Below are 22,638 nucleotides of genomic sequence, written 5' to 3' on the forward strand. Positions count from 1 at the left end.
ACTAAGTTGGAGCCCACATTGGTCAAAGCCACAATCCTTCCTTCCAGTATCTCCTGCTATCTTTTGCTTCCCTCATCAGGAAGTCACTTTTGCCCGACATTCTCTTTTCTCAGGAGTCTGGCTAACCCTTGAGACTGTCTTGTCTCATAGCAAATATTTCATTTTTCTACTAGCCTGTGCACTGTGATCCCATGTAATCTTTGCCTTCTGAGGGTTAATCCTAAGACTCCTCCCATAGTAAACTATTTATAAATGTTTGCTGAATTGGATTTTTAAACTGGCTTGTTCCTCACCCTGAAGGATGGTGAGAGGCAGACTTTGTGTCTATCCAGGGGAGGCTCTGGATATACATTGGAGTCTAGGGGAAGAGGGGCTCTCAAGCGGCACCAATCAGCCTGATAGAAGCCCACAAGGAGGGTACTAATGTAGAAACACTGGGGATGGAAACAATGGTAGCTAAGAGTGAGCCAGCCTCTAAGAAGCTGGTGGAGGTGACTCAGGCTGAGGGAAGATGAATGTAAGGGAGAGGCCAGTCTCTTGGATTTGTTCTATATGGCTTTGTTTCATTAGCCACATGCCCTGAGCCCAGATATGATCTTCAGGAGTCATAAAGTCACATATCCCTTTATTGTTTTCTATAAGAAGAAGGGGCACAAAAACATCATAAGTGTCTTTATTAGGATGCCCTATAAGAGGGGTCCAGGGCCCAGGCTCTCAGCCCTGGTACCTCCCATGGATCCCTATGGGTCTCACTTGGGATCCTCAGAGATGCTGGGGATCACATCCCTCTCCACCACCCTGTTCCAACAGCCCCCAAGGAGGGGATAGGGAATACAGGAAAAGGAGGGAATCACAGATAGGTTGGAGGTCAAGACCTTTTTCCAGAGAAGGACCAGATGACAGAAGAGCAGAGGAAGTCCTCCTTCCCAATTCTCCCTTCAATCATTGTCCCTTAGGAATACTCCTGAGTAAACTTGACATAAAATTGGCTCAGTTTGTCTAGAAGCATCTTCAGCTTCTCCACAGGGGGAAGAAGGGTCATCCTGGGGAAGAGGATAAAAGGTCAGTGGTTAGCATGTCCCCTCAGGGCTCTGGAAGGGGCCTTTAAAGCCACTGAAACTCTCAGTGAAACTTCCTATCCTTTACCTGAAATGGTAGGTACCCTCCTTCTGGCCAAAGCCACTGCCAGGCACCACACAGATACCAGTCTCCTCTAGGAGTTGCATACAGAAGAACATGTCAGGAGACTGACCCAGCTCCTAGGCAGCAAAAGAGAAAGAAGAACACACACACACACACACACACACACACACACACACACACACACACACACACACACGTACTTCAGGGATCCAGCCCACTCAAGTCTCTCATAGCCCAGTCCCACTCCCCATCCCAAGGGTGGATTTCCTCCCACCTTTGCACGCTCCAGTGCTTTAGGGGGTAGCTGGATTTGGGGAAAAGAGTACATAGCCCCTTGCACTGGGTTACATCGGATGCCAGGTTGCTGGTTGAAAGTCTTTTCCGTGAGCAGGGCTTTCTCCATCAGATCTGCCAGCACAGTCTTCTTCTCCTAGGGTGGGAAGAAGAGTCAGGACTTGGCCAGTATGCTGGCCACCTCCCACTCCACAACTTCAGAAGGGCAGTCCAATAGCAAATTCTCAATCCTCATCCTCTGCAGGTTTGGATTCTGGCCAAAAAAACACTTATCTTCTTCCTCTTTCTGGGGGGTAGAGATAGCACACATTGTCCCTGGTTCTTCTAACCATCCCTTCCCACTATTCCTTCTCTGTCTCTACTGGCTCCTCCAGCCCTGAATGTGGGTCTGCCCTGGCCCTTTTCATTTCTATTTACCCTTTCTCCCTTGACAATTCCATTCAGCCTTATATCTCCCCCCACCCCCAGTCTAATGTAAACTCCTAGAAGGGATGATTTTATCCTTTGTACCTATAGAGCATGTGCCAATACGTGCCAATTAATTGACCTTACCATTCTGTAGACAACTCCCAAGTTTCTGAGGATGTCATATGATCACATCCCGAAAGGCTGAAAAGCCGCTCATCACTGGCCCCCAAATCCAACATGTCTAACATGTAGTGTTTCCCCTTAACTAAGCTGCCTCCTTTTTCTGACTTTGCTGTCTCTCAGCTGACTTTGTTCCTCAACATTTCCAAAGTACTTCCAGTAAAATTCTTCTCATGTGCTTCATTGCCAGTCACGGATATCCCTGTGCTCTTGACAGTCATGCCAATTTCTATTCATCCTTTAAAGCCCAACTCCTAGAGCACCATCTCCAACTAGATGTCCTCAGTTGGTTTCAGCCTTTCCTCTCTTTGCCCTTCTCATGCAATTGTGTAGTTACCTGCATTTGTCTCTTATTCCTCCATTGGTCTGTGAGCTCCATGAGGACAAGGCACGTGCCTAATCCAAACACATCCTTTCTCCCCTGGCATCCAGTACCCCTAAGACTGGGCTTTTGCTGGATTGAATCTAAATCAGGAGCAACTTGGACAGATTCTTCACTCTAAACATTCTCCAGGTATGTGACTTTGGGCAAGCCTGTCCCCTTTTCTAGGCTTTAGTTTCCTCATCTCTAAAATGAAGGGTTGGGTCAGATGACATCTGAGGCCATTTCCAGCTCTAAATCTAGGACCCTGCTTGTGAATCCTGGCTCCACTCACCCCTTGAACTGTTCCTGGGAGAAAGGATCCCCTGTGTGGAGGGCGCTCCCTCCCATCTCACCATCTTCCTTGGCTCTGGTCCTACTCACCTTTTGGAATTGCTGATAAGAGGGCTCCCCAGGTTGAGGGGGATTCACTACCATGTTCATGAGAGCTTGCCCTGGTACTGGGGGGCACAACATGACTGACATCAACTTTAACATCTGCTGCTGTACTGCAGGGTCCATGTTCACCACTTCTGTGTAGCCCCCCCGGAACCCACACCTGGAAAGGAGAGTGTCAGAGGATCAGAAGGATTAAGGCATTAGGGAAGGATCCTCAAGGGACTTAGGACTGTGGATGTGGCTGAGCTATGCTAAGGGGTGGTTGGGGCTTAGGAAAGTTCTGGGGAGGATGGTTTCTTATTAATCAGGGGAGGGGATAAAGGGGATAGCCAGGTCTCCCTGGCTCAGAGGGAGAAGCCCTGTATCTCCCTGGCCAAAGAGGGGCAGAAGTCCTGGTGTCTTACTCGCCCATGTAGCCTTTAGAGCAGGAGTGGAAGGAAGCGAGCTCTAGCTGTTCAGAAAAGGGTGATCCCATCTCCATCAGCACCTTCTTGAACGAGTGAAACTTGGATCCCTCAGCATACACGTTGTCCTGGTAAACCTGAAGGTCCAGGCAGAGGGGAGGTCACATTCACAGTCAAAAGCCCTCCTAAGGCCTCCCTCAGCCCAGCCCTTACCTCCCCTAGCAGAGGCCCTGCCTAGACACCTCATCAGCCAGCAGGAAGAGATGCTCCTCGTAGGCAAATCGGATGACACTTTCAATGTTCTCACGGCTCAGGACCTGCCCTGGGTTTTAGGTTGGGGAGTACAAAAAGGGAAAGGAGGAAGTCAGAGAAGGTCCCGGGAGAGACAAGGAGGCCTAGTACTAATCCTAACCCAAGACTGGGGGAGGGTGATGCACAAGGGAATCTGGGATTGAGGATGGGGTAGATGATGGGGCCAGATTGGTAGGTGTATAAATGGAGATTTTGAACCTTGTACTTCATCCTCCATAAGTCCCTTAGTTTTCCCCAAATTCCCTTTAATCTCTCCTGCACCTCCACATTTGCATGGTCACGTTTATATATAGTTTGCTATAACTCCTCCCTCTTTTCTTCTTTTGCTCCTGGGAGCAGGCTGGTTAGTAACCTTTTAGTTAGGCCTCTTTTGTTAGTTTTGTTATTAATAAAAATTTATAAAGTATATTGTAGTTATTGAATATTAATTTTAATCTCCACACAGGGGACGGGGCAAATGAGGCCAGGGAAAGGGAAACTGACCTGTGGGGTTGCCTGGATTGATGACACACAGGACTCGGGGCTCACAGGAGTTTCTGGCCTGTTCTAGTGCCCGCTTCAACTCGGCCATATCCAGTGCCCACTGATGCTCCTCATCCAAGTAGTAGTTGATCTGTACAGCATTGAGATCAGCCAGGGTGGCTGAATACAATGGGTACTGAGGAATGGGAATCATGACCCCTGTCCTGGTCCTCCCCTGGGATGACACCAGCAGCTTCAGCACCGTCTAAAGAAGAGAGGTAAAAGCTGAGTCGGGGACGGGGCTCAGTCCCTTTACCTCCTCCTCCTGACACGCATCAGATGTCTGGGGCCCTGGGCCCCCTGGCCCTGATTAGGAATCTGTACGTCTCCCTCCCCTTCCCCCTTTCCTTGCCAACTGGGCATAGGCTGTGCCAGGCTTGGGCACAATGGGGGCCTCTGTGCCGATGGCTGCTAGGGGAAAGGCTGAGCAAGGGGTGGGGTGGGGAGGGGTCTAAGGAAATCAGATTTGGGGGAAGGGAAGAGACAGAGAAAGAGGGAGGTGTACCACAATGGCTTGACTGGCCCCTGTGGACAGGAAAATGTTCTCAGGGTTAGAAGCAATGCCTCCATCACGCTGCTCAATGTATCTCGCCACATCCTCTCGGATCACATGGATGCCAGAGCTGGCACTATAAGCCCCTAAGCAGGGAAGGGGAGATCACAAAATGGTCAAAGGTCAGAAAGAAGGGCAGGTGGACCATGGGCTGAGCCATACTTCCCTCCACATCAGAGGGTCTTTGAGGGTGGGACTAGGTCTCCCCTTTAGAATCAAAGAATCATAGATTCAAAGCTTAAGGGGCCTCAGTCCAACCCCTTCATTTGATAGATGAGGAACCAGAGGCCCTGAGAAGTAAAGTGACTTGTCCAAGGTCATACACAAGGTAGGAACCAGCAGAGCTAAGATTCAAAACTGGGTTCCTCTGCTATAAACCCAGTGACGAACTGCTGGAGGAGGCAGGAGAGCAATGTGGGCGTGGGCAGGGAAAGGGCTCACCTACACTGTGACCCTCACAAGCCTGCAAAATCCTCTCCGCCCGTTTCTTGGCATCTTCTGGGAAGGATGAGTTGCTCAGGAGATCTGGGTATAGGCAGAGGGCCAGGACCTGGGAGTTGTGAGAAAAAAGAGAAGGGCACCAAATGAGGGCCCATGAGGTAAGGACAAGTGCTAAACTGGAAGGGAGAGTGGGGGGCAAAAGCCTCTCACCTGGCGCAAGAAAGTGATTGGTTTCTGGCCCATAGCCTGGGCATCTCCAATATTGGCCCGGATAATCTCTGTGAAGGGCTTCTTCACACCCTGGAGAGACAGACAGACAGATAAGAGAGACACAGAGACAGGAGGGGGGAAAAATGGGAGGGGGGGTGTCCCAGAAAACCTTTTCCTTCTTTCCCTTAGTTTCTTGTTTCTTCTTCCTTCTTCCCTCCTTCCCTCCCAGGTGTCTGGGCATCCAGAATCAAATTACCCTGAGGCGGGGAAGGGGCCCAGCCTCTCCCATTGCCTGCCCCATTCTGCCTAGACAAGCTATAGGGCCCCTGGCAAGGGGTAGGAGAGCTGAGGGTGAATTCCTTACTCATTCAGCCTCTCCCTCTAGCCCCAAAGCTGTACTGAGGGAGTGGGGGGTGGGTGGGTGAGGCAGGGATAAGGAGACTAGAGAAGGCAATGGGCAGGATCTAAGAGAAGTGCTCAGCCCCTGCTCAAGCCCCAGAATGGAGGAGGATGACAAGACAGTTTGGGTTCACTTTCTCTTCCTGCCCATAGTCTGGAGCTGCCTGGGGAAGGAGCCCTGGGCTTTAGGTGACAAGACACCTGGGCCAAAGTCTGGCTTAGCAGTGAGGTGAGGCCTCTTTATCCCTGTATTGGGTGGATTCTCCAACCCTATTACTCAGGGGCCTTGGGTTCCTTGGGTAATCTCAATTGCAGAAAGTTAAGTCTCAAGCATGGGAACAAGATGCCCCTGACTCAAGGCATGTGAAAAGGTTGGCATAAAGAGTATGTTATTGTAAGACAGGGAGAGTGACTTCCTTGGGATGGGAGTAGGGGGGTGCTGTATTCCTAGGGAGAGATAGCCTCAAGAAGCGGGTATGGGGGCAGCCAGGTGGCTCAGTAGATTTGAGAGTCAAGTCTAGAGACTGGAGGTCCTGGGTTCAAATTTGGCCTCAGACACTTCCTACCTATGTGACCCTGGGCAAGTGACTCAACCCTCCATTACCTAGTCCTTCTGCCTTAGAACCAATATACAGGATCAATTCTAAGATGTAAGGTAAGGGTTAAAAAAAAAAAAGGAGTGAGTATAGCTAGGGCTGAGAGTTGAATCAGGAAATATTTTGGGCAGGGTGAGCCTCACATAGTAGGTGCTATATGCATTCGGTGGGCTGGAGGAAATTAGGTGGAAGGAAGGTCTTTGGGAGATTTAGCGCTTATCCCAAGGAAAAGTTACAGGTTTGGACTGAGTGAGGGTTTGGGAAGGCACCCAGGGGCCCTGGGGAGAAGGGGCAAGAGGAATCCATGGCAGTACCTGCTTCAACTCTCTCTCCAGCTCCATAGCCCGCAGCAAGATGGGCCCTCGCACAGCATACTCGATGTTTTTCACAAATGGGTTCATGGTGTCTATGGTGAGCACCTTTTCCCGAATCTCCGGCTTCTTTAGCTGTTTGATGTTCATCTTGGTCCTGCATGGGAGGAACCCAGGAAGCCTACTCAGTGCTCCCCACCACACACCGGCTTTCCATACAGCCCCACGCATGACAGTAAAGTAGGAGGTCCTGGGAGAGTCCCAGGGAGGGGGGAAGATAAAGGAAGAGGACTAGACAGGGGCCAAAGAGAAGGACATCACCTAAGAGTATTGGGGAAGCAGGGAAGACCAGAAGGAATTAATAGAAGAGGGGGAAAGAGGAAACATCGGGCTTGGGGCCCACGAAGGGAGCACAGATAGGGCAGGAGGGAGGTAGCTAGGGAGGTGAGATGAGGTGAGGTGAAGTGAAGGAAGGAGCAAAGAGCAGGAGGTCGGAAAGAAGGATTGGGGGAAGGAGAGGGAGGAATGTGAAGGAAAAGAAGAGAAAGGGGGTGGGAAAGAAAAGGGCAGAGAGATCCGGGAAGGGAAGAGAGGTAGGGAGGAGGAAATGGTTCCAGAAGCAGAGGAGTTGAGGAGGGAAGAGAGAGAGAGAGTGGGAAACCTGTGCTGGGGTGGGGCAGTTCCCTCTCCCACTGAGCCTTGAGATCCGGGATTGTCCCACAGAGGATAGAGTGAGAAGTGAGCTGGGGCCCCGGGCCCCCTGCCCCGCCCCAGCAGCCCTGGCATAGCTCTGCCCCGGGAAGGGGCAGGGGAGGGAGGGAAGGTAGAGGCGGGGCTTAGGAGAAGGATGCCTGTCACTGCTGGGAGCAGGGAGACAGTCACATAACGAAGGAGAGACGGAGAGAGGGTGAGAGGGAGAGACAGACAGCGAGAGAGAGACAGAGAAAGAGACAAGAGAGAAAGGGGAGAGAGAGAGAGAGAGAGAGAGAGAGAGAGGCTCAAGCAGCCACAGGATAGAGACCAAGTGGAGAGGGAGGTGAGGGACCGAGAAGAGATGGGAGACAGGGTGAGATGAAGAAGAGTGCACAATCTTGAAGTTTGAGGACTAGGAAGTCTGAGGGTGTCAGCAAGTTGGGGCATGGTGCCAGTCCTGCCACTGCCCCCAGAATTTGGGTTGTTACCCTATCAGGGTTCTAGTGAGCTTCAGCACCCTCATTTTGTCCTTTCACCAGGGATGTGTTTCCCTGACAACTAGGCAGGGCCGTGGGGGTTCTGGTTAGAGGTGGAATTCTGATACCATCATTCTATATCCACTCAGCTGACATGAACACCTGGAACTGCTATACATTGGAGGGGGGGAGAAGTCTTCCAACCTTGCAGACTCTGCTCCCTCCTTCCTCTCACTCCCATGCAGGCCTGCCTGGTCAGGAAGTCCTGGAAGGGGGAGGAGAGCTTTGGAGGTGGTGGCAGTTCAGAACTCTTACCCAAGGCCAGATCAGAGGTTTGTTTGCCGTGTCCTTGGGAAATGTCCCTCTGAAGGGGAGCGTCCTGCTTCCCTAAATGCTTGGTGGACTAGTCCATGGGGAAAAGAGACTCCTTGGATACTAAGGACAGAGAGATGGAGGAAGGGTGATCTGCATAGCACCAGTGGGAGAACAAGCAACCTGCAGACCTGGAAGTAGCCACCTACTGCAGCTGGAAGTCTCTTGGCATCTCATTTGCCTCAAGTTCCCATTCCCTAGGGGTAGAATTAAGCAGGAGCAAGTCCCCAGAGCTAGGTAGGATGAAAAACGCAAGGCAAGAATGGAGCCCCGCAGAACATGAATGGATGGGACTTTGCCCCTTGGATGCCAACATGGGAGGATGTATGGGGTGAGCAAAGGGATTTCTTTCCACAACCCCACCACTGATGTTCTGGAGAAGCAGCTGGCCTCTTCTGAAACTGCATCCTCATTGGGTCAGTCCTTTTCACTTTCTGCTCTAAATGAACTTAGTTTTCAGGAAATTATAGCTTTGGGTCCAGGGCCATATAGAAGGACTAGGATGGTGGATACAGGGGCAGAAATGCAGACAGAGGTACATATAGGGGCAAAGGATACCCAAGGACAGGGGAATCAGGGAAAAGGAAAAGGAGACAGACATAAGCAAAAAAGGGATTAGCACCAAGGACTCAGAACACGTCAGAGAAAGAGAAGGGGGAGAAACAAGAACAAATCTAAGGGCAAGGATGTGCAGAAGAGTGGTTAGGAACGGAAATGAGGGATTTACTGAGGTGTTACATAGTCTGATCCCAAGCCTTGGGCAAAATCCTGAATTAGGGAAGATAGGGATGGGGCTAGAGATGAGGCAGGCAAGACAGAGAAAGTAACTGTCCCCAGAGGGGCTCAGATCCATCCCCGAGAGGACACTCTAGGTGTGCTGCCCCCTGGTGATAGCCTTCATTCCCCCAAACTTCTAGGCCCTTAACTGGTGGGGGGAAGTTGGATAGGAGCTATTGATAGGCTCTCAGGGCCCCTCCTCCCTCTTATCTGCCAAACTAGAGCTACTCTAGGCTTTTTGTGCACCAAAGGTTTGGGAAAACAGGGTGCTGCTGCTGCTGCTGCTGAATGCAGCATAAAACCAATTTCCAGAGACATTAATCTGGGGGAGGAAAGGAGTCTGAGGAATGGATGTCAATGTAGCCATTGTCTAGCTCTAGGAGGGGACCCTAGAGGTGACTGAACCTGAAGCTACAGATCAGAATGTGTGGGTTCATTTTTGTCCACAGTCCTGAGGAACTCTTGTGAACTTCCAACTCTAATACACCTGTCTAGGGTGTGGACCACAATCCAGCCCTCTCCCCATAACCCACACTCACCTTGTGGGTAGAGTCCAGGTTTGCTAGGTCCTTTCTCTGTGTTCCCTGCCCCTGGCAGGAAGGGAGACGGTCAGAGGGCTCCACGAGTGGGCAGGAGGAGGAGCTAGGAGTCTTTTATCCTGATCTAGCCCCACCTCTCCCTTTCCCTTCCTTCAGGGGCCACCTGTAAGTAGCCCGGCCCAGCTGGAGGTAGCTCCAACCAAGTTTTGCTGCACTTCCAGCCACTGCATATAGCTGAGCCCCTGCTGAGATTGGCATGTTTTCGGTCCTAAGGCCCACCACCACTTTGCCTTGCCTAGAGCCACCTTTGCCCATCCCCCCAAATCCCACTCTATGCCAAGCAGCAGAAATGGCCCAGCTGTCTGAATCTGCCCCTTGCCTGCCTTGCTTGAATGCTGAATGTAAAGTGGACCTCTTCTCCCAGAGATCTCACCTCTTGGTGGGCAGCAGGCTTCTTTCTACTCAGCCCTTCCCTCTCCCAGGGCACAAGGCTAATATGGGTTTGGACCCCGGGCGGGGCCAGATAGTTCCCCTCCCCCTGATGACCTTTTCAGCAGCAGCTGCACCATCCCACACTAAATTTAACCCCAGCCCGCCCATAGGGCCCTCCCTCCCCACCACCCAAGCCCAATCACAGGCGCCGAGTCATGCCCTTTGTATGTACGTGCCCCTGCCCCCTGCCCCCAATTCCCCACTGCTTAAGGAAACTGAGGAAATGGGAAAAGAGGAAAGGTAAGTAGGCAGAGGTCACGGGAACATGGAGACAAAAAAGTAGGATGGTAGGGAATGTGGTCCAGCCCAGGCCCAATGCAAAATGGGTAAAGGGTCAGCAACAGGCCAAGGGATGAATGTGATCTACCTGAAGGCCTCTTGGGCCCAAAGGGTCCTGGCCTGAAATTGATTAAAGGATGAAGAGACAGAGACGGGAACTAGGAAAGGCTCTGACACTCAGGAGGCTGAGGTGAAGACCAGTCCTGGGTGTTTTCCTTTATCAGGCTGTGGCCTTGCCTTGGTAATGCTGGGGCCAAGGTGCCTTCTCCCTGATATATATTGGGCCCTAGCCAGCTTGTCAAAGGGGGAGGAGGGAGGGAAGGGCCAGGGCTATGCCAATCTTTTCTCCAATGATAGCTCAAGAGGAAGCTGGCAGCCTGCTCCTCACTCCCCCGCACCCCACCATGAGGCCCTTGTCCTAGGCAAGAGGCCAGGGTCTAGGTGAGATCCACCCCCTGTGGAAGGAGGCCAGGGCACCGGATTGTTTCCTTCTTCCCCCTAAAGCCCTGGTCAGGTAACGTTTCTCTTGGTTTGCCCAGCCTCCAGGTTAAGAAATCCCTTCTCCCCATAGGTCAATTCCTTTCCATCTAGACAGATTCCTCTTGGCTCTAGCTCTGTCCACCATGTTCTTGCCAACCCACACTCTTTTCGAAGGGGAGAAGGTTTAAAAGGGTCCAGGCAGGAGGTCATAGGAAGGAAAACAAGAACCATTGCTAGATATTTAGCCCAGGAGGGCCTTATTCTCCAACAGGAACTGGAGTGGCACAACCCCTCCTCCTCACATACCTATAAACACAAACTTGGGCCCAAAGGCCCAAAACAACTTACACATAGATAAAGAATCATAGGTTAGAGACAGAAGATACTTTAGAGACATCTGTTATACTACTCTCAATGTTCAGAAGCAACACAGTTTGATGAAGTGATAGGATGTGAATGCAAGTGTCCCATATGATATGTATGTATGTTATGTATGTGTGTGTGTGTATATATATATGTATATGTATATGTATATGTATAATCTAGTGCTCTTTCTATCACACTCTGATAATACACCAACCCAGCCTTTGCTAATTTCTTCAGGGATGCCATCTATGGTGATGATGGTGAACAAGTAAGTCCTCCACTAATATAGCCCACTGGGCCACAAAAGCCTTCTGGGAAACCCACAGAGAACAGGAGTGTGACAAGCAGAGAGCATTATCTGTCATGGACACAAAAAAAGACAGCAACACCATTGGCAGAAAATTCTTTTATCAAGTTTCACAGAATAAAAATATGGACTCCTCTATTCCCTTGCCCCAAATCATGGGCATCTATCCCCAAAGGGGTCTGAACCTGAGACAGGAGCCTAAGTGAGGGCTTCTCCTTACCAAGGCCCAAGTGCCACTCCCCCCACTCTGGATGCTCTTTTCCAAAGCTACCAAGAAGTGGGTTGGCAAGGGTAAGGCAAGGGTGAACGTGAGGGAAGAGGATTCCCCTGGCTCCCCCAGGGCAGGAGTGAGGAGATGAGCTGGACCTCAGTCTATCCATACTCCAGGACCCAAAGTGGGAGAGGCATAGTGGCCTAACAACAGGACCTTCAAGTCCAGGAGACATAAGACTGACTGCAGTTGGGGTCCCCAGACACATTTTTTGGCCAGTCTCACTCATTGCTAGAAGTCCTGCCACTGCCGGGTAGGAGTAAAGAATGGGCTGGGTTGGGCTGAAGTGAGCCAGGCCTTTCCCAACGGTGCCTAGGACGGAGGCCGTATGTTCCCCTGTGCCTCACACCCCGACTGGAGAAATGGGGGAGAGTAGCTCCAGTCCCTCTCCCTGGGAAATAGAAGAGGGAAAGGGGAAGAAGGTCGGCTGGCCTCTAAGACCCCATGACTCCTGTCTACTTCACATGATCCCACAGCAGGGCCTCTTCTCAGCTGGGGCCTCCTCAGCAGGGGCAGTCAGCTTCAGCAGGGGAGGGTCCCCACTTGCTAAGGTGTAGTAGACTGGTGTTCGAGGGAGTCCAGAGTCCTGGGCTTCAGCACAAGGTAGTCCCTCACCCCCTGACCAACCAAGGTCCTCAGCTACAGGACGCTGCAGCTTGGCAGCAGCCCTCTGGCGCTTGAGGTCAGCCAGCGTATGGTGTGCCTTGTCCCGAGTGAGGGGTCCAGGGACAGGTGGTTCCTGTGTGGTCAGCTGGTAGGAGACACTTCGGTCCAGCCTCTTGGAATACAGATGCCTGCTAGGGGCCACTGGGGCTGCCCCTACATTGCCATTTCGATGTCTCAGTGCCACAGAGTCTATCTCCTGTAGGCAAGAAAAGAATCCAGGTAGGGGTTATTAGGATCAAATAAGGGATGAAATCTAGAGCTGGAGATGGGCAGAGGACATGAAAAAGGACCTGGAGAATGTAAATGAAGAATGTATGATGGCAAATGAAGATGAATGAGGAAGATAGGGCAGGGTGGTCAGAGAAATGGGACTAATAAAAAGATAAACAAAAGAGATCGGGCCTTAGGGCCTGGCCTTCTCACCACAGCCTGTGGTTGGAGCTCAGCATCTGTCTGCTTATCTTCATCCTCTTCTGGGGGTTCAGGGGCAGTGGATGACTCTTGTTGCCACACAATGGCCTCACGTGCATGTTCTTTACGGTACAAGTGGGTGCGCTCTGTCACACTCACTCTTCGTACAACTTTCCTGAAATGGAGGACACAAGGACCCCTCTGAGCTCCCTGCCTGCTCTGGGATCCCTATGGTCTCTGAAAGTCCCTGATATCCCACCCTCCTCCAGTCAACTTTCTCAGCCTCCTGAACAAGGACAGGGTCAGGCACTGGACCAGGGCCTAGGACAGGAGAAACTCCACCTACCCTTCATCCAAGGAACACCAACCTAGGTCCTCCTCCCTCCGGACTCTGCCCTAGAGGCTCCAGCTGGGCTGGGGGAGGTGCCTCAGGGGGCAAGAATGAGATCAAGAGTACATTATCCCTGGAACACCTCTGACGTCAGCATAGGTCTCTTCTATCAGTACAAGAGGTTCTAGAAAAAACTGGGGATGGGAAACTATTCTCTTTAGGGGGCAAAGAAAAAACTGGGGATGGGAAACTATTCTCTTTAGGGGGCAAAGGCTATAGGCATTGAAGGAAGATTTCAACCTAGAGGGAAAAGGAGCTGAACCTCTCCAAAGATTGAAAGCAAGGACTGAAAATTGAATAGGCAATAGAAGGGGATGACGGGGAAAAGAAGCAGGGGCTGGTAGGTTGGAGAAGGGGGGAAAGGGAAGGAAACAATGATTTATTAAGCACCTGCTATGTGCCAGGCACCATGCTAAGTTTACAAATATCTCGTTTGATACTCTCAACAACCCTGAGAGGTAAGTGCTATTATGGTATACATTTTACAGTTGAGGAAACTGAGGCTAACAGAGTTTAAGTGACTTGCCCAGGATCACACAATGTGTGTCTGAGGCTGGATTTGAACTCAGGTCTTCCTGACTCCAGGCCTATCCATTGTGCCACCTCACTGCTTCTAGAAGGATGAGATAGATGGAAAGGAAGGGATATGGTTCAATGGTGCCCCTGGGATAACTCTAATGTCAGTTCAGGAGCCTAGGTCAGCCAACCATTCCAAGAAATTCTAGACTAGTTAGATCCTAAAAAGACAAAGGGCGGAGTTTTTGATATAAAAGGAATGATACCTTCTAAAATGTGGAAAGAAGGGAGAAAGCAATAAACTAGGACAGTGATGGGCAAACTTTTTAAAGAGGGGTAAAAGGAAAGGAAATGTTCGTCTGTCAGTCTGTTTCTAAGGCAACTCTTTCGAAGTTTCATTGTATTGTATCCTACTCATTGTATTCGTCCGATTAGGAATAATGTCCCTCAGAGGGACAGAACATTTCAGGGGGCAGAATCTGGCCCGAGGGCCACAGTATGCCCATCACTGAACTAGGAGAATTATCAGGAGAGAAAGAAGGCTAGGTGCTGGGATTTTAGAGATGGGAAGATGAGGGGGTTCAATACAATAAAAGGAGGCTGGGAGAATAGCAAAGATGAGACTGGGCATCAGAGGGGATAGTAGCGTTAAGCAATGGAAGATCTAGAGGGACAGGAGGCATGGTAAGATATGGGAAGAGCTGGACAATAAGAGGTTGGGAGAAGGGGCAAAGCAGGAGCAGGTAATAGAAGCTTGGGAGAGAGAATGACTGAGTAGCCCTAGGGAATGGGCTCCCCACAGTGGTAGGTCTTGGGATGGCAGGCTTGCTGTGGCTTTGGATCCAAGGTTAAGAAGGCCTCACTCACCCTCGGCTGCCTGCACTAGAGGTTCGTCGTTGTAGCAGGGAGCCTGAGCCCCGGTGGCGGTCATGGGAGCGCATGATAGCTTCATGCTTGTGCTTGAGCTCTAGCAGCTTAGCCCGCATTTCTTCATCCCCACACACATCTAGGGGAACAGCAAAAGGAAGGTCCTTGATCTATGAGTCTTGCATCTTTTCCTTGACAATGCCCTTCATGCCCTAATTGACACCTGGGGGAGGTCACTCACTCACCCAGAGGGGTCTCATCCAGTAGTGACTTCCCATTCAGATCAGCTCCATGTGCCACAAGCAGTTCCACTAGATGCACCTGTGAGTACAAGCCAAGCTGCCCCTGACACTGCCCTGGTAGAACTGGGGTTTGAGACCCATACCGGGTAATGGCAAGAGGGTAGGAGGAGGGGGAGACTGAGAGCAATGGAATATTCTGCAACTATGTACAGAAGTATATGAATGGGAAGAGAGAGCTGAAAATCACATCAGTGTGCTGCCTAGGACCAGCTCTGCTCCCTTCCACCTAGAATGAAGACTCAATAGCCTCCTAGTCTGCCCTCCTCTCCTTACTCACCTGGCCCCAGCAGGCTGCTGCATGAAGTGGCTCCCAACCATCCTGGTCCTTGGCGCTCAAGTTGGCTTTGTGCTCCAGCAACAGCTCAGCTGCCTCCAGGTAGCCATTGGCTGAGGCAATGTGCAACTAGGGATAGGAACCTGGGCTAAGGAAGTTCCATTGGCCCAGGGATGGACAAACTTCCTCTTTCCATTGTATCCATTTCTTTCCCCTCCCTCACCAACATCAGTGCCTTAAAAGAGTAAAGGGAGTCTGGATGCATACAGCTGGGAGACACAAAAGGTTTCCTCCCCTCAGAGTACTTGTCTACCCGAACTGATCAAAATACCCTACGTCCACTTCCCAGTAGTCCTCCAATAGGCTACAGACATGCATAATGTGGTTTCTTCCCTCTTCATCAACTTGGTCCTTACCAACCCAGCAGAGTTAATAGCCTTCCACAAGAGAACTGATCAATGGTCCTTACCAGTGTGGCACCATGATCCTGGGGAGCATTGATGTCAGCCCCAGTCTGGAGCAGGGTCCGTATATCTTCTACCATGTGCAGCTCTGGAACTCCTCGTGCCTCCTCAATACTCTCTTGAGTGATGCCTAGGGAGTACTGAGCTTGAGGTTGCTCCAGAACTTATCAATCCCAATAGCTCTACCATCCCTCATTATTTCTATGTTTATGCCAGGTCATCAATGATTCCTAAAGTGAGGGGACTTGTTTAATATCAGCCTTGAAACCCTAGAGAAACATTTCTACTCACCTTGCTCAGCCATAGCTGTCTCAATGGAGTCCAGAGTCAACTCATCCTCACACAAGTCATAAGGCATGTTCCCATCTGTATTGATGGCCAGAAGGTTGGCACCACTGCAGGAGAAAGGGACAGTTCTCCCATCTGTCCCTCTAATGCCAAGTTCTCCCTTCTGAGGAGCAAGGAAGGAAGGGCACTATCTCTTTTATACAAACTACTCTGGAGATAACTGTACCCAGCCTGTTTTTAGATGTGAGTAATCCTAGTCAACTTCATGGATCCTAAACTTGACTTTCTTCCAGCTATTCTATCACTGTTACCTTTCAACCAACCTACACTCACCCCCAATCGAAAGAATGAGGAAACTCCAAAGTCCTGATACCTACAGGTTGTAGGTAGTAAGCTGTCAATTAACCTATTCCTATAGCATGGGAGTCTCTACTGGTACAATTCTCCCCAAGATCAACATTGAAGGGGTCCACTCAAACCTGGCTGATATTCTCCAGAAAGGTTTTGATTTGAGAGAACAGCATTCTCTAATTAGTCCTCAGCCTTACCGGTGGCATCACAAGCTCCACCATTTCATCCACATTATAGGCCTCAGGGCGGAACCAGTGAGTGGCTAGTTCAAGTTGCCTTTAGGCCCCACAACAAGGTGAGAGCCTGGGGAGAAGAAATAGTTAGGTAGCATAGTGGTTAGAGTATTGGATTTGGAATCAGGAAGACATGAATTCATATCTGGCTTTAGTCACTTACTAGTGATATGATCTTTGGGCAAGCCACTCAACCTCTGTTTATTTCGGTTTCCTCAACTGTAAAATGAAGATAATAATAGTATCTACTTCACAGGGTTGTAATGAGAATCAATGAAATAATATGTATAAAATGCTTTACAAACCTTAAAGTGTTACATAAAATGCTATTAATATTGTTATCATTATTATTATTATTCCTAGAAAGGGTGATATTGGTTTTTTTTCATGTTGAAGCAGGCTAATGCCCGAGAATCATTAGCTATCCCTGTTTTCCAAAGAAGCCCTGAAGGATTCTCCCTGTTGCAGCTCCCATCCAGAGGTGGGCTGCTCTTGGTGAGGGCTTGTAGTTGCTAGGCCTGGCTTAGTTTCTCTGTCTGGTAGACCAGGTTTTGATCTAATAGCATATGAATCTTTATAGAGACCTGCTAGTGGTCTAGTGGCTCCCATAAGTGGAGTTCACTCACATCTGCCCTGCCCACATGATGATCCCCTTAACCTATCTCTCCCACAGTCTTTATACTGCCTCAGCAGGCTTTGCACTCTTCTAGGGATTCCACTGACCTTAGGTTAGAGAAAAGGCATAAAAAAGACAGAGGCTTAGCCCCAAACATTCCTCTTAGTTGCATTTGGTTGGCAGATCTGTAAGCCTGGGGCTCAGGTTACCTGTGGATTATCTGCCCATTAAACATTTACAACAGACCTGCCTGCCTGCCTACCCATCCTTCCACCTGCCCCAGTGGGAACAGCTGCTCGCTGATTCCTGGAGGCAGGGCAGGGGGAAGCAGTTCAAGAAGTAGACAAAGCCAGCCTGGTGAGACCAAAGGTTGGAGCCAGTTCTGAATCTTTTGGTAAACTCTGGAGACTGATGTTCTGACCCTAAAGGCCACAAATCAAAAAGAAGGAAGGTAGGCAAACTAAAGATACTTGTCCCTGGACAATAACCCAATAAGGAAGACAATAAAAAAGAAACAAATAGAACTAGACTACTTCTTTCTAGGGCAGACCCATGAGTGACAGAAACCTAGGACAATTATCCACAAAAGATAGTCCTAAGTAGGATAACATTGTTATAGAATATAAGATCTGTAAAGGACTTTTAAGGGTAAATAATCACACTCTTACCTGAAACATATATTTCTTTTATAACATCTTCAACTAGTGGTCATCGTTAACCTCTGTTTAAACATCTCCAATCATAGGGCACTCACTGCTATCACAAGATAAACCCTTCCATTTCTTGGACAGCTCCAAATTTAAGGATTTTCCTCTTTATATTGAATTGACATAGGTCTCCTTAGTAACTTCCATTAATTACTCCTAGTTCTGCTTCCTGAGGCCAAGAAGAACAAGTTTCATCCTTCTATACAATAGTCCTTCAGATATCTGCAGGCAATAAGCATGTTACTGCTAAATCTTCTCTTCTCTAAGCTAAACACAACCAGGCCCACTGAGTTTCAAGTCTTCTCACCATGCTGGTTTTTCTCCTCTGAATACTTCAGCTTGTCTTTGCAAAATGTGATGCCCCAAAATGGACCCAATGCTCCAGCGGCACTGGACATTCTGTTAATGCTGTCTAGTGTAGTAGTAGTCACTTCATATTGTTAGCTCACACTAAACTTCCTTATTCAGAAGCTCTCAAGATCTTTCCCGCAAAATTAAAGAATTTTAGAGCTAAAAGATCATCTCTAGGCCAGGCAACATTTTGAAAGGAATACCCTACCCAAGAAGCCATAATCTAGCCTCTCTTTGGAGACTCCCCATAAGTTTAATGATCTGCACACATTGCCTTCATTTCATATTTGTGTGGTTAATAATCTCCCTTCACAAATATTCCTGAAAACACCCTGCATTTTGTCACTGCTGTTTTTACCCCAAATCATATTATACTTATTGGAGTACATATCCATCACTAGATATAAACTCCTTAAAAGCAAGGACTAAGGGAAAAGGACCTACTTGTACAAAAATATTTATAGCTTTTTTTGGTGTGTGGTGACAAATAATTGGAAATTGAAGAGATGTCAATTAGAGAATCTGTATGAGGAAATCTTGAGAGGACTTGATCACAAGGATAGAATGGAAACTTTGGTGCCCCCTGTAGTGAGCTGGAAAAAAAAAAAAGGCAATAGAGAAAGGAGAAAAGAGATCAAAAGACAGGGGGCAGGCCAGATTTCCCCTGGAATGTCTCCATAGGGGGCCCAGGCAAAATAGAAAGCCACAGTTGGCTCCTGAGACATGACATGTGAGAGTCAGTGGGTGGAGAAAAAGTTTTATAAACTGAAGTAACTGGGGATTTTTGCATCTTCTTCTCACTCTTTGCAGATAATATGATGGCATACTAAAGAGAATCCTAAAAAACCAACTAAAAAGATAGTGGGAATAATTAATAACTTTGGCAAAGTTGCAGGATACAAAAATAAACCCACATAAATTATCAGCATTTCTATATAATTCCAACAAAAATCAGCAGCAAAAGATAGAAAGTGAAACTCTTTTAGGGATCTATCTGCCAGGACAAACAGAGGAATTATATGAACACAACTACAAAACACTTTTCACACAAATGAAACTATGTCTAAACAATTGGAAAAATATTAATTGCTCATGGGTAGGACAAGCTAATATAAAAAATTATAATCCTATCTAAATTAATCTACTTATTTAGTATCATATCTATCAAACTACCAAAAACTATTTTATAGAACTAGAAAAAATAATAACAAAATTCATTTGAAAGAACTAAAGATCAAGAATATCAAGGGAACTAATGGGAAAAAAAATGTGAAAGATGGTGGCCTAGCAGTACCAGATCTTAAACTGTTCTATAAAGTGGTGATCTTCAAAACAATCTAGACCTGGCTAAGAGATAGAAGAGTAGATCAATGAAATAGACCCAAAGATCCCAGCTTTTGGAATAAGAACTCACTATTTGGACAAAAACTGCTGGGAAAACTGGAAACAGTAAGGCAAAAACTAGATTTAGATCAATATCTGACAGCCAATAACAAGATAAGTTCAAAATGAGTATAAGACTTAAACATAAAGTGATATTATAAGTAAATTAGGTGGACGTAGAATAGTTTAACTGACAGATCTATGGAGAAGGGAAGAATTTAAGACCAACAAGAGATAGAGAACATTACAAGATGTAAAATGAATCATTTTGATTATTTTAAATTAAAAAGGGATTTGTACAAACAAAACCAATGCGACCAATATTATAAGGGAAGCAACAAACTGGGGGGAAAATTTATAACAAATTTCTCTGATAAAAGTCTAATTTCTCAAATATATAAAGAACTAAGTCAAATTTATAAGAAATCAAATCATTTACCAATTCACAAATGGTCAAGGGATATGAGCAGGCAGCTTTCAGATGAAGAAATTGAAACTATCAATAATCATATGATAAATGTTCTAAATCCTTACTGGTTAAAGAAATGCAAATCAAAACAACTCTGGGGTGCCACCTTACACCAAGTAGATTGGTCAATATGACAGTAAAGGAAAATAAAATGTTGGAGGGGATGTAACAAAATTGGTTGAGTTGTGAACTAGCCCTTTGATCCAGCAATATGACTACTAGGTTTGTATCTCAGAGATAAAAAAAAAGTGGGGATGGACTGTTTGTACAAAAATTTTTATAACTGTGCTTTTTGTGGTAGCAAAAAATTAGAAACTGAGGGGATGTCCATCAACTGGGGAAAGGCTGAACAAATTGTGGTATCTGATGGTAATAAAATACTATTGTACTATAAGGAATGATGAACTGGATGATTTCTTAAAGAACTGGAAAGCCCTACATGAAGATGTGGAGTGAAATAAGCAGAAGCAGGAAAACATTATACATAGTAACTGAAACACTGTGGGACAATCAAATGTAATTGACTTTGCTACTAAAATAAATGCAATGATCCAGGACAATTCTGATAGACTAATGAGAAAGAATGCTATCCACATCTAGAGAAAGAACTGTTGGAGTAGAAATACATAAGAAAACATAAGATTTATCACTTGTTTATTTGGGTATATGATCTGGGGTTTTGGTTTTAAAAGATGACTCTATTACAAAAATTAATAATACAGAAATAAGTTTTGAGCGATAATACATGTATAACCTAGTGGAATTGCTTATCAACTCCAGGATGGGAGAGGGAAGGGAAGAAGGGAGACAATTTGAACTGTACAACTTTGGTAAATTTATGTGGAAATTTGTTAGCATGGGTAATTAGTAAAACAAAATAATGTTATAATTTTAAAAAAGCAAGGACTGTTCTCATAATACTTTATATGAATAAAGTATAGGAGCAAAAAATGGAGGCTTTCTGGATACAGGGGGTGTTTTCATCACTGTTACAGACTGATGGCAAAGGCTTTAGAAGAGAAAAACAGATTTGGGAAGTGAATACTTAGTTCCAAAGATATCTAAAAAAGGATTTAGATTGCTGGACTATATATACACCTATAATATGAAAATGTTTTGCATACTTCATATGTATAAAGGCTGTCATATTTTTTGTCTTTTCAATGGGGTGAAGAGGGGTGGAAGGAGAATTTGGAACTGAAAATAAAATTGTTGTTTTTTTAAATCTGAAATTGACAGAAAAAAGAAGTGAAGACTCTGACCTATTCCCCACCATAATTTTTTTTTTTTAATTTTAAACCCTTAACTTCTGTGTATTGACTTATAAGTGGAAGAGTGGTAAGGGTAGGCAATGGGGGTCAAGTGACTTGCTCAGGGTCACACAGCTGGGAAGTGTCTGAGGCCGGATTTGAACCTAGGACCTCCTGTCTCTAGGCCTGGCTCTCAATTCACTGAGCTACCCAGCTGCCTCCATCCCCCATAATTTTTTAAAGAGAATGTTTATGTCTAGAGTTTTGCAAATCAAATCAAGAGTGTCATAGCCAAAATCTAGAGGTCCTACAACAAAGAAAACAACAACAACAACAACAATCATTCAAAAAGAAGCCAAAGAGTAAAAACTGTAGTCAGGGTCACAAAAAGCTTGGAAGTTTCTACTAAAAATCTGAGATCTTGTTACAAAATATCCTAAAAGGCAAAAGATATGAGCTTAAAACCAAGAATAACTTACCTGGCAAAGCTGAGAATAATCTTATAAGGGAAAAAAAATAGATCATTAATGGAATAAAGGACTCATGCTTTTCAGATAAAAACAAAACAAAACAAAACAGCTGAAGTACAAATTTAAAAATATAAATACAAGAGTATCTGTGACTATACTAGTGAAAGGTACATTTATTTTGAAGAACTGGAAGATGATACATAATGATGTAATGTTAACATTCTAATAGAGTAGAAGATATGTGCTCCCTTGAGACTCTTAAGTAACCAAAGGGTACTAGAAGGATCTCTAGCCAATATGTCCACATAAAGGGAAAGAAAGCTACCTATATCCTATATATGCCTAGCAAAATCCTGAAATTTGCACCAAACCAATGAATAATCAAGAAATTCAATGAGAAACTATGATAAGTGACACCTGCCTCCACAGAACTACACAGAAGGTCAGATAGTAATCCAAAAACAAACAAGAGTCTGCTCTCCTCCCCTTTTAAGTCTCTGTACCAAAAAAAAAGTCAATTGCTTTCAAGACAACCAGAGACAGGACACATGGAATCTGGACATCTGTGTCTTGGGTGAACAAGAATAGATCCACCTGTCCTTCTCAAAGAAGCCCCAGGATGATCAGGGCAAAGAACTGGAAATTGAGGGAATGCCCATCAACTGAGGAATGGCTGAACAAGTTATGGTATATGATTATGATGGAATACTTTAAAAGTGCTTTAAAAAATGAGGAGTAGGATGCTTTCAGAAAAACCTGGAAAGACTTACATGAACTGAAGCAAAATAAAGGGAATAGAACCAGGAGAAAACTGTGTACAGTAACAGCAATGTTGTAAAATGATGAACTAAGAATGACTTAGCTTTTCCCAGCAATACAAAGATTCAAGACAGTTCTGAAAGACTTATGATTTTTGAATTCTTTTTTGAGTTCTTCCAGACCTTAAGACCAAATTCCTATTTTTCTTTGAAGTTTTGCATATACTTGCTTGGATCTCACTATCCCCTGTTGGTTCTGTGCTTTGCTCTTTGTCCCCATAGAAAT

General features: G+C 46.7%; 2 protein-coding genes across 5 annotated transcripts in view; both read right to left on the minus strand.

Moving 5' to 3' along the window:
• Positions 1-612: 612 nt before the first annotated feature.
• Positions 613-9,882, minus strand: GPT (glutamic--pyruvic transaminase). 4 transcript variants are annotated; one of them, XM_044658329.1, is made up of 13 exons: positions 9,824-9,882; positions 9,391-9,441; positions 6,537-6,690; positions 5,228-5,317; positions 5,018-5,126; positions 4,529-4,662; positions 3,985-4,228; positions 3,432-3,511; positions 3,190-3,326; positions 2,771-2,945; positions 1,418-1,573; positions 1,147-1,259; positions 613-1,043 (listed from the first exon to the last, which is right to left on the minus strand). In XM_044658329.1, the coding sequence occupies exons 3-13, from the start codon at positions 6,681-6,683 to the stop codon at positions 953-955; spliced, it is 1,476 nt and encodes a 491-aa protein (XP_044514264.1). In that variant the 5' UTR covers positions 6,684-6,690; positions 9,391-9,441; positions 9,824-9,882; the 3' UTR covers positions 613-952. The 4 variants fall into 4 exon arrangements, with proteins under 4 accessions (XP_044514264.1, XP_044514266.1, XP_044514265.1 ...); XM_044658331.1 differs by lacking the exon at positions 9,391-9,441 and having other exon boundaries at positions 9,824-9,839; XM_044658330.1 differs by lacking the exons at positions 9,391-9,441; positions 9,824-9,882 and adding an exon at positions 8,018-8,037.
• Positions 9,883-11,398: 1,516 nt separating this feature from the next.
• The window catches only part of PPP1R16A (protein phosphatase 1 regulatory subunit 16A), a 38,506-nt gene continuing 27,266 nt past the window's right edge, over positions 11,399-22,638 (minus strand). The window contains exons 2-10 of the mRNA XM_044684678.1: positions 17,227-17,386; positions 16,313-16,391; positions 15,768-15,927; positions 15,482-15,606; positions 15,016-15,141; positions 14,682-14,757; positions 14,437-14,575; positions 12,675-12,837; positions 11,399-12,447 (exon numbers count right to left, since the gene is read on the minus strand). Of these exons, the coding sequence (XP_044540613.1) occupies positions 12,046-12,447; positions 12,675-12,837; positions 14,437-14,575; positions 14,682-14,757; positions 15,016-15,141; positions 15,482-15,606; positions 15,768-15,927; positions 16,313-16,391; positions 17,227-17,386 (1,430 nt within the window). The 3' untranslated portion in view covers positions 11,399-12,045. The remainder of the gene's footprint in view (positions 12,448-12,674; positions 12,838-14,436; positions 14,576-14,681; positions 14,758-15,015; positions 15,142-15,481; positions 15,607-15,767; positions 15,928-16,312; positions 16,392-17,226; positions 17,387-22,638) is intronic.

Source organism: Gracilinanus agilis, chromosome 1, assembly GCF_016433145.1.
Source record: "Gracilinanus agilis isolate LMUSP501 chromosome 1, AgileGrace, whole genome shotgun sequence".
Classification (NCBI taxonomy): domain Eukaryota; kingdom Metazoa; phylum Chordata; class Mammalia; order Didelphimorphia; family Didelphidae; genus Gracilinanus; species Gracilinanus agilis.

Bases quoted from the DNA above. Each gene is read 5' to 3' on its own strand.
- GPT (XM_044658327.1), bottom strand. From the start codon at position 7,749: ATGAGGGTGCTGAAGCTCACTAGAACCCTGATAGG. The intron at 1,260-1,417 runs GTGGGAGGAAAT...TTTGCTGCCTAG, and splicing joins AAGCACTGGAGCGTGCAAAG to GAGCTGGGTCAGTCTCCTGA. The intron at 1,044-1,146 runs GTAAAGGATAGG...CCTCTTCCCCAG, and splicing joins GAGGGTACCTACCATTTCAG to GATGACCCTTCTTCCCCCTG.